The sequence below is a fragment of the Manis javanica genome, chromosome X (assembly GCF_040802235.1).
Source record: "Manis javanica isolate MJ-LG chromosome X, MJ_LKY, whole genome shotgun sequence".
In the NCBI taxonomy this organism is placed as follows: domain Eukaryota; kingdom Metazoa; phylum Chordata; class Mammalia; order Pholidota; family Manidae; genus Manis; species Manis javanica.
In genome coordinates this window covers 40,790,381-40,801,578 of record NC_133174.1, presented here as the reverse complement: position 1 = coordinate 40,801,578, position 11,198 = coordinate 40,790,381, and the positions used below count along the sequence as shown (strand labels likewise).

At 50.9% G+C, this 11,198-nt stretch overlaps 1 protein-coding gene across 1 annotated transcript; it reads left to right on the top strand.

Moving 5' to 3' along the window:
• The first annotated feature begins 3,771 nt into the window (after positions 1-3,771).
• On the top strand, positions 3,772-9,257 carry CFP (complement factor properdin). The gene is made up of 9 exons (XM_017668076.3): positions 3,772-3,939; positions 4,020-4,170; positions 5,385-5,560; positions 6,016-6,186; positions 6,320-6,511; positions 6,705-6,878; positions 7,129-7,320; positions 7,469-7,580; positions 9,025-9,257. The coding sequence occupies exons 1-9, from the start codon at positions 3,870-3,872 to the stop codon at positions 9,188-9,190; spliced, it is 1,404 nt and encodes a 467-aa protein (XP_017523565.1). The 5' UTR covers positions 3,772-3,869; the 3' UTR covers positions 9,191-9,257.
• Positions 9,258-11,198: the final 1,941 nt, after the last annotated feature.

Sequence of the window (11,198 nt, the reverse complement as noted above, 5' to 3'; positions counted from 1 at the left end):
GGGCATGAAAGCATTATAGGGATTGTCAGGATCTGTGTGAGAAACTTCACTGTATGTAGCAAGTGACTCTGTTTGGGAGATGGATTGTGTGTGAAACATGTGAGGCTGTCACATCAACAAAAGTAATAGGAGTGTATGTGTGAGAAGTTGACTGTATGAGAGAAGATGTCTGTGAGGCCAAATGGCTGCCTGAGACACATCGTACAAGAATGACTGCAACTTCATGCGAGACTAGCAAAGACTGTGTGAGAAACAGAAAAAAACGGCTGAGTGGGAGAGTGGGAGAGACTGTAAGTGTGTGTGTGCACACCTGAGACTAGTGGCAGATTGATTACAGTTACTGCTCCAGTCTCGCCCACAGATTCAGGGACTGTGAAGGGGTGAGAGAAAATGAGGGTGAGACTGACTGACTTGAGACAATGTAAGAGCACATCAGTGTGAGTGAGAGCCGGTAAGTAACAATTATGAACTCAGCACTCTGTGAGAAAACATAGATGACTGAGCAGTGTATGAGAGCATGTAGGTATGCAAAACATCTCATGAGAGACTTTAAATCAGAGACTGTATGTTTGCAAAAAACTGGAAATGAGACGCTGAGAGACCACATGATTGATGAGCGCAAGAAGCTGGCGAGGCTGTAATTGTGTTTGAGCGTATGTGATGAGCTGGCTGTAGGAAGAAAATTATGGTATAAACGACTAAGGCAGGGCCTAAGAAACTGTGACACTTACCAAGCACCTAGGGACAGTCGTGAATTAGTAACCACAGATGGAAGAAGAGGAAGAGGTCAAGCAAGAGAGGGCTTTCTCCTAGGCTTTCTGAGGGTAAGTGACTGCAACACCCACTGGGTAACAGTATCTGAGAAACTGATAATGTGGGTGTGTATAAAACTCTGCAAGAGACTTTATTAAAGGCTATAAATGAAAAACGGTATGTTGCAACCTGCTTGAGAAGAAATGCGACAAGATGCCTAAGACAGTGTCTGAGAACTGTGTGATTATGTCAAACTCTAATCCGGGACTACAGGTGTGTGAAACGAAGGTTAGACTGAGAAGAGGTAAGAGAGATGGTGATGTGTGTGTACAAGAAACCATGAGAGACTAGTGGTGGCTGTAAATCAGTGACTGTGTGAACATATGACAGCCTGACTGGTTGAAATGTCTTATCAAGAGATGGGGCTGTGTTCATGTGCATGTGAAAAACTCACTAGTGAGAGTAAATACTGGTGATACTGGCTGAATGAGACAGGGTACAAAATGCAATTCTGTGTGTGAAATTGCTAGTAGGAGAATGAAGTAAAACTCAGTAACTGAGAAAAGGACTCTGTGAGTGAGTGACGGTATGTCCAAGAGGCTGTGTGACTGAGTAGGTGAGTCTGTCCCTAAGACATCATAGTAGAGGCTGTCAATCCAGAAGTGTGTGTGTGACTTTTTTTAAAAAGTGAGAGAAAAATGACCAAGACCGAATGAGACTGTATGAAAGACCACAGATTCACTGGTCCAGGCCTAGGAGAAAGCCCTCTTCTGCTTGACCTCTTCCCCTGAAGGTCCCTCCTCCTCAGTCCCCTGGGCTGGCTTCTTCCAGTTCTCCAAAATTTGAAATACTGGAGTTCCCCCGGTCTTTGCCAGCCCACATGCACTTCCCTTCTCTCCTCATCTCCAGGCAATCTGGTCCAGTATCCCCCCACTGATGCTCACATTTTTACCCCCAATTCAGACTCTTCCTCTTAGCACTTAATCAGAAACTCTGCAGTTTTATTTCATTTATTTCCTCATTCAGCATATGCTTGTTGAAGCCTGCACCCATAGCCATTAACAAACCAGACACAACGTGCCCTTGTGGAGCTGGTAGTGTAATCAGGACAAAGAAGCAGATAAATACATCATATCAGGTACTGAGACAAAACTCTTGTTCTTTGTTTAAAGAAGAAATCTACAGTCATTTTATTGCCCAAACTTGTGGGAGGAGATGAAAGCACCAACAGACTTCTTCCACAGGTGCTCCTATGAGTAGTTGTACAGTTTAGGAGCAAAGGGAAATATTGATTCCCAAGGCAAAGGTTGATTAGATAAAGCAGCCAACCAGAATTACGGGTTTCTCTGGGAGTTTGTTTTCACAGGATAACAGAGCGCTGATCTCTAAAGTCTTAGAACCGTAACAAGACCCCTTTGTTCAAAGCACACTTTGAAAGACAGGCTTATATTGTCAGGAAACAGAGTACATCTGTAATGGATACAAAAGCCAACACACCTTATCACCCATAAAACAAGACCCAATTTCTTGAGAAAGTTCTGTTGTAACGCCTGACCAAATCACTCATTTACTGTTTCATTTGCAGAATGGTGTTTCTCTCTTGTTGAATGCAGGGGAAATGAGACATTGCCTTTCTCTCTTTCTCAGACTCCTTTTTGCTAATTAAAAGGATTCCTGTTTTTAAAACAAGCTCTGGAGTTTTACTCATTAGGAGTTACTTACAAATAAAAATAGCAGGTCTGTGGAGGCTCAGTTTTACCTCCATGGAAAATGGGCTGAAGAGGAATTAATTCTTAACAGTAAAATAAGGAGTACGTAGAATAGTTTTTCTGGGTGAGGCCTACAAAGAGAAAGGGGTCAGGGACTGGAATAATGTTTCTTAAAGTGTGGTCCCTAGACCAGAAGCATCAGTGTCACCTGGGAGCCTGTTAGGCACATTTTAGAGCCCCAGCCCAGAATCAAATGGGTGGGGCCCAGCAGTCTGATTTAAGAAACTTCCCAGGTGATTCTCCTGCACACTAAGATTTGAGAGCCCATGGGCTGGAGAGTGAAAGGGGTGCCATACCAAAAGGATAGCTGGAGAAGGCCTCTATGAGGGAGGTGACATTTACTTGCTCTCTCAGAGTATAAGCCCCTTGAGGGCCAGGATTGGGGGCTGTCTTGTTCTGTGCTCTATGGAGAACAGCGTCTGGCACTCAATAGATGCTCAAAAATGCTGAATGAATGTACTTAACAAACAGAGCATCTACTTTATGCCAGGCACTGCAGTAAGGACTTTGAAAAATCTTAAACCCCAGTCTCCACAACAAACCCCATGGTATAGAGTCAGGAAGGAGAGGTGTCACCTAGCCGGTTACTCTGATGGAACATGGCCAAGCTGATTTCCCTCCCAACCACTCCCCTTCCCAGGCCCTAAAGGTGTCCCCAGCTGGGCCGCTGGGGCAGTGGATATCCCCAGTTCATTCCTGAATTATTCTCCCCACACTCCTGTCACTTCCCCTTCTCATTTCCGTTCTGCTGACCACAGGAAACCTCACTTTCAGGAAAGAGGAGGGCAGTGGTTAAGTCAGGAGGGAGGGGGAAGTAATTACCCCAATGCCTCTCCACCCCATGAGGAGGGACGTGCTCATTTCACCCTTGCTCAGTACCCCCATGAGGTTGGCCCTGTCGTTGTGGTTGAGATTATGCATTTTTGAGGTGGAGAAACAGGCTCAGAGAGCTTCAAGTGACTTGCCCAGGGTCACACAGCTAGGAAGTTCATCTTGCTCCAAACCTCTGTGCTCCATTTCCCCTCAGTAATAATTTGTCTCAGTAGCATTGACAGTACTAAACGGTTGCTGGGTGGGGCATGGGGTGCTGGATTTATCACCATAAACAGAACGGGACCAAGAATGAAACAGGAAGTAGGGAGCGGAAAATAGAGGAGGAGGCTCTGGCAGAGGTGACGGGAGAGGTCAGAGCTGAAGAGACCTGCATGACGTCCTCCCCTCCCGCCCTCTACCCTCACCCTCCCAGTTCCTCCTGCCCCTGGTTCCTCTTTCCCACTGACTCCAGGAGCAGGTCAGCCACACAACGCCAGGCCTCTCTAGTGAGGCTGCAGGGGTGCAGTGCCCAACATGGCCGCCCCAGTACAGGCCCCTCAGATGCTTTTGCTGCCGCTGCTGCTGCTCACTCTGCCAACAACAGGTGAGTGGATGAGGGCCCATCTGGCCCCCAGGAATGGTGGGCCCACCACACCCCTGACCATGCCCCTCACCCTGTTACAGGCTCAGACCCTGTACTCTGCTTCACCCAATATGAGGAATCCTCGGGCAAGTGCAAGGGCCTCCTTGGGGAAGGTGTCAGTGTGGGAGACTGTTGTCTCAATGCTGCCTACGCCTATCAGGAGCCCGGCAGCAAGCTCTGCCAGGCATGCAGGTTAGGGGGAGCCTGGGGTTGGGAGGACGCAGAAACTACCTTCTACAAGGTGACCCAGAACTGGGCTCTTTGCTTCTCTGGGATTTCCAAGGGTGGCTCTAAGGCCCTGATTCATGACCATAGCTTGAGCCTTCTCAGACTCAGCTCTGTTAACATTTGGGTCCAGAAAATTCTTTGTTGTGGAGAGTAGACCTGTGCATTGCACGGTGTTTTGTAGCATCCCTGGCCTCCTACTAGGTGCCAGCAGCAACCCCCTCAACCAGTTGCAACAACCAGAATGTCACTAGGCATTGCCAAATGTCCCCTGGAGGCAAAATCACCCCTGGTTGAGAATCACTGCCGTAGCTAAACATTTATGGAGTACTTCCTGCATACTGGAGACCTGGGTGGGATGTGACTTGGGTATTTCTGAAGGTAGCTCAAGTCCCCTAATAATGATGACAGCTCATATGGGGCACTTACTGTATACAGGTGCCTTGTGTGGGTGGGAGAGTTTCGGGAATTCTGAGGGAAGCTCCAGGTCCCCAGTTACGATGACACTTCACATTCATTGAGCACTTCTGGCATACCAGAGGCGTTGCAGAGGTCATGGGTAGTTGAAGGACCTGTGAGGGTAGCTTGGTCTCCTAATCATGCCAGGTTACATGTATTGAGCCCTTACTAGATACAAGGCATATATTCTACCTGCCTACTGTATGTCCCATATACACCATAGGGATAGGGAGCTTGGGGATCTTTAAAGGCAGCCCCAGGCCCCTAGTCATGCCTACAGTTCACATCTGTTTAGCATTATTTTGCAGGGGGTTGGGGATAGAGCTGGGATATTTCTGACAGGGTCTCTGAGCTCATTGGGATGATGGCTTCTCTTTATTAAGTACTTCCTGTTTGCCTGCTACTGTGCATAGTGGTGACCTGGTGGGTTTCTGACAACAGTTCTAGATCCCTGGTCCTTTATTTGCTTACTGTGTTCCATGGCACTGTCCTTGGGGGACTTCAAAGAATGTCCTGGTCATTAAGGTAAAGGGTGTCATTAAGCACTGTGTGCTCACCTCTTCCCATTTGGTCCCCCAATATCCCTAAGATGATAGGTGCTCTCATCAAAACATTTCATATACATTTATCCCGCATTCCTGCCTACATCAGCCTCCGCCCTGCCATCCTGTACGCTATCTTGCCGGCTTGCACTGGGATGGGACATGTACTCCTCTCTACAGGTTCCCGCGATGGTCACCATGGTCCGCGTGGGCCCCCTGCTCAGTGACATGCACTGAGGGCTCCCAGCTGCGGCACCGGCGCTGTGTAGGCCGGGGTGGGCAGTGCCCTGAGAAGGTGGAGCCAGGGGCCCTCCAGTGGCAGCTGCAGGCCTGCGAGGACCAGCCATGCTGTCCTGGTGAGGAAGCTCCGCACTGCCACTACCTGGCACTAGGAACAGTCAGGGCAGAGGTCCTGATTGGGGGTCTGTGCCTCCTGTTTGTAAGGTGCTCAGGAAGCCACTGTGGCTGGAGGAGAGTGGTGGGAAATGAGATCAGAGGGGACCTGGTCCTTGGGGCCACGGTGAGGACATTGGCTTTTATTCTGAATGATGCGGTTTGTAGGCAGAAGAGAACTGTGATGTGACTTGGGTTGTGACAGATCCTGTCACTGTCAGGAGGAGGACAGACAGGATGTGGTAAGGAGTAAAGCAGAGGGACCAGTGGGAAGGCTATTGGAATGGTCCAGAAGAGCAGTGATGGTAGACCAGGTATGGCAGAGGATGTGGGGACAGAATTGGCTGATGTGGGATACATGAAGAATGAGGACCCCTGAATAAAATCTCCATCCTGCTCCCTCTCATCTCTCCCACAGAGATTGGTGGCTGGTCCGACTGGGGGCCCTGGATGCCTTGCTCTGCTACGTGCTCCAAAGGGACCCGGACCCGTCATAGAGCATGTGACCATCCCACCCCCAAGTGTGGGGGCCGCTGCCCAGGAAAGGCACAGGAGTCAGAGGCCTGTGACACCAAGCAGGTGTGCCCCAGTAAGTGAGGGCAACCACAGGACACAGATGTAGGCACCCAGGGTGGGTGTGGGGTGACAGCAGGGAGCTACCAGGGTGGGAGGACTTCATGCATGACCACACTTGGAATCTCTCTACCCCCACTCCACCACAGCACACGGGTCCTGGGCTGCTTGGGGCCCCTGGGGCCCCTGCTCAGGCTCCTGCCACGGGGGAAACAACGCACCTATGGAGAGACGAAGCCGCACGTGTTCTGCACCAGAGCCCTCCATGAAGCCTCCTGGGAGGCCCTGCCCAGGGCCAGCCAGTGAGCAGCGGGGCTGCACTGGCCTGCCAGCCTGCCCAGGTACACAGGATAAGGTCTCTGACACCCTGCTGTTGATTCGGGCACAGATGCTGTGCCATTTCAGGGGATAAAGGTCATAGACCATGTGACCATGGAGTTCTTCATTTGGGGGCAGTCTGCCTGGAGGGCCTAGGGACTGGGTTGGGGGAAGATTGAGGCAGTCTTTCTCCTCACACCTCCAACTTCCCCAAAGTGGCTGGTGGCTGGGGACCATGGAGCCCTACAAGCCCCTGCTCTGTGACCTGTGGCCTGGGACAAACCATGGAACAGCGGACATGTAATCAGCCTATACCCCAGCATGGGGGCCCCTTCTGTGCTGGTGATGCCTCCCGGACCCACGTCTGCAACACGGCTGTGCCCTGCCCTGGTCAGCACCTTGAGATGCACCATTTCCATGCCTAAGCCCCCCACCCACCTCTGCTGCCCAGTTCCTGCTGCTGATGCCTTGCTCCTGCCTCTAATTCCACCATTCCTGGCCCTGGTGCCTTGGTTCCACCTCTAATCTCCCATTTCCACCTCTGATCACCCCCACACTGTCCCCCAGCCATCATTCCTCCTTCTGAACCCTCGCATTGGCTCCCTTTGGTACAAGTCCCTGCTGCCCGCTGTCTCTGCAGTGAATGGGGAGTGGGGGCTCTGGGGGGAGTGGAGCATCTGCATCCGCCGGAACATGAAATCCATCAGCTGTGAGGAGATCCCAGGGCAGCAGACACGCTCGAGGAGCTGCAAAGGCCGCAAGTTTGATGGACATCGATGTGTTGGGGACCAGCAGGATATCCGGCACTGCTACAACATCCAGCGCTGCCCCTGTGAGTGCCCCCGCAGACTACACCGGGCAGGGCAGCCCACGTAGCACAGGGATTTCTGACTCTGCCATGGACCCCAGGTCCCCAGAGCCAATCTCACCTCCCCACTGAGACCTGATTCTGACATGGGAACTCCCTCTCCTCACTGCAGGGAAAGGCTCGTGGGCGGAGTGGAGTACCTGGGGGCTGTGCATGCCCCCCTGTGGACCCAACCCTGTGCGCACCCGCCAACGCCTCTGCACGGCCCCACTCCCCAAGTTCTCGTGAGTGAGGGGCAGAGGGGGCCTAGGAGGGGGCATGATACTGCTGTCCCAGTACACAGGGCTGAAGAGTCAGCCATCCCCACATGGCCCTCCACCACAGGGTCTAGGGTGCCTGCCTTGCTGAGTGCCCTCTCCCAGCTGCAGGAAGAGGAGAGCAACTAAAGCAGCAGCTGAGAAAGACGACTTTGAGTGCAGAACTAGTAGCCTCTGTGCCCTTCAGGCTCTCATTTAGTCACTCCACTCTTCTCCCTTCAGTCAGCCCTTCTTTGTGGGTTTGTTGTGCTCTCTTAGTTAGCCAGGCTCCATTCACTTACTTGTCCCTCCAGTCACCCATACCTCCATGGGTGGCTTGATGTCTCACTAGACATCTTATGGTCCCAAGGCACTCTAAGGCCTTTTCAGAAACAGTTGCAGACACACAGAACCCACCAGATCCCATGGATCCCTCCAGGTCAGCAGGGCCCTGAAAGAAGGCATATGGAGCATGGACAAGGGACTGCCACCTCAACAGGGTCCAGGAAGCTATCAGACCTCCCCTGGCAGTAAGGGGCCAGTAAAGGCATTCCTGGCATCAAGACTGTGAACAGATGCCTTTACTGGCCCCTTCCTGTCAGGGGAGGCCTGGCATCAAGACTGTGAGCAGAGTCCTGGACACAGATGATCAGCCCCCCAAAGTGTTCCTGGGTAGCCAGGGTGCCCTAGGTGTTGGAGAGAGTTAAAACACTCATCCCTTCCGTATTTCCACATATATTGAACTACTCAATTCAGTGGGCGGTTTTCAAGTCATGGAAGGCCTGCCATCTGGGAAGTGGTCTCCGGCTGTGAGGTTTTGAAAGTATTCTGAAGATGAGTTAGGGGTGTTGAGTGGAGGCAGGAAGTACTTGACAGAATGAGGGAATGAATGGAGAAAAGACTGGTTGAGGGAATCTGGGTGGGAGTGAATGGAGAGCTCGCCTAGTGGCAAGAAAAAGCCTGGCAAAGACCATTCTGGACATGGGTCTGGGTCTGGATAAAGTGGAAGAGAGAGAGATTGGCTAGGGGCAGGGATTTGGGCCCAACAACAAGGTCTTGAATGCAGGACAAGGTTTGTGTTTTTCTTCCAGTGGACAATGGGGAGAGATATAAAGGGTTTTGGAGGTAAGAGAAGATATAGCTCATGTCAACAAGGAACAATTACCAGCATATATTGAACACTTACTGTGTACCGGACACCACTCTGAACACTTTACCAGAATTAACTCGTTTATCCTCACTCAGCCCAGTGAGGTGCGTACTATTATTCCCATTAGTCAGATGAGGGAAATGGAGGCCTAGGGAAGCTAAAGAAATTGTCCAATGTTACAGCTAAAAAGTAGTGTTGGGTACACAGGGCACTAATGAGTTTGTTGAATTCATTCTTGCCTTTCCTGAGCTTCTCCCCTCCATTCCTGCTCTAATACCCCAGGCCCACCGTCACCATGGTCGAAGGTCAGGGCGAGAAGAATGTGACCTTTTGGGGGAAACCTTCGACGGTGTGTGAGATGCTGCAGGGGCAGAAGGCGGTGGTGGAGGAGAAACGGCCGTGTCTACACGTGCCTGCTTGCAAAGACCCTGAAGATGAGCAGCGCTAACATCTCAACCCCCCTACTCTGACCCCCTGACCTCCCCGACCCCAATAAACCAGCCACTTCCCCAGGATTGGGACAATAGCATGCTCTAAGCCAAAGGAGAGAGCACGGGGAAAGTTACAGTGGTCTTGTAGAAAAGTTTTCCGCGGTGGCCACAGTTTGGTAGGAGTGAAGGCGAGTGCGCGTCCCTTCACTTCAGCAGCACCGATGTCTATCTGGCGCGGCTCCCCAGCCCTAGCCCCTCCTGCAGTACCCTGGTGCCGTGCAGCACGTCCCTTTGCAGAGCTCCGCGTTCCGGGTTTTCCTGGTTGGCTACTTGCCCACGCAGGCATTTTCCGATTGGCCGGCTTGCATGTCCATCTGCCTAAAAGCTCTCTAAATTCCCACCCCCGCGAGCCTCTCCGCTGGCGGATTCCGCGTCAATCCTGCTTTGAACCACGGCAGGGGCGTGGCTAGGGGTGGTGCCCAGCTGCGCGAACACCTTGCACCCGCCCACCCGCTCGTAACAGCCCAGCTCCAGGGTAGCAATTAGCCGCGACAAATAGCTCCGTTGGACTTGGGGGAGGACCCCGGAGGTGCCTAAAAAGTGCTTTGAGCTGGGTGGGAGGGCGAGGGGGCAGAGTAGCTAGGATCAGCATCTGCCTGAAGGACCCCCGAGAAAAGCTCAGACAGATTCCTTCAGTGTTTGCTCATTCATTCAACATTTATTAGCGTCTACTGTATACTAGAGCTGTCTGGGCATCTGGGTTGGAGGAAGGCTGGTAGGAGAGGACATCTGAGCGAGGGAACAGACCCAGAATAGGTAATCCTTCCGTTTGAACATCTATTCAACACTTCAGCGCCTACTCTATACTAGCAATAGTGCTGAACATCATGGGGGATAGCGAAGAAGAGGAGTCAGCAGCACGGATCTTCACAGTAAAGGGAACAAACCCAGACACTAATTACCTTAGCATTTGCTCATTCATTTACCACTAATTAGCACTTCCTGAATACTGGGCCCCTGTGATGAGACAAATCATAAGAATCGTAAGGTAATAGTTAATAGTACTTGCCGTGTGGATTATCATAATCCCTATTTACAAAGGAGGAAATGGGCACAGAAAGGTAGTGAGCTAGATGTTTGAAGCACCGTATCAGGGGCAGAGTTTAGGACTCTGTGCTGTAAGTGAAGGTGGTGCTCTGTGTGGGAAGGTTTAGATGGGAGATGTGTGACACCCAGAGAGTATCAGCATGCTCACTTCTCTGGGACGATTTCCCCTTGTGTGCAATGGGTCAGTTGATGGGTTGAAGTGACAATGAAGTCGATGAATATTTAGTCATTTTGGGAGGAATGAGCTGAAATGAGGGGCTCTGGTTGCTGCTACAAAGTATGAGAGATGTTAAGTATTTACAAGAAAGTGGAAGTTTGGCTCTCTGTGTGTGCATTATGAGGCACATATATTTGTGTATATGTAATATGCAGACCTGTGAATCTGTGCAAGAATGAAGGATGTATTGAGTTTATGTAGTATGAGTGTGAAGTTATGACTGCTGTGTGCACCATAACACGAGTTATAGGTTAGGTTTGTGTGTGTGTGTGTACACGCACATGTGCATTAAGGTGGCATAGATATGTGAGTTATAAACATGGGTACAATACTGATTATGAGCATATGTCAGGGACTTGTATATCAGAGTCGTTGCTTACCAATGCACAACAAAGAAAATCATTCTTGGAGCCCCTTCCTTACGCTTATTCCTACTGGAGAAGATGGAGACAGTACAGAAGAGCCTTACCTCTGCCTCAGGGAGTTGAGGCACTCTGGAGGGGAAACCTCATTTTTGTAATTCAGAACATCTACCAAAAAAGCCTAATTTCTGGACATTGGAGAGACAGAATGACTCTGGAGGCCATGAGTACTAGGAATTTGGAAATAGGGCCCCTGGGAAGAGGCAGTCTGCAGACAGATTCCTAAGGAGCGTAACTTCTGCTTGCAGAGGCACCAGAAAAGATCTGTACACCTGCAGT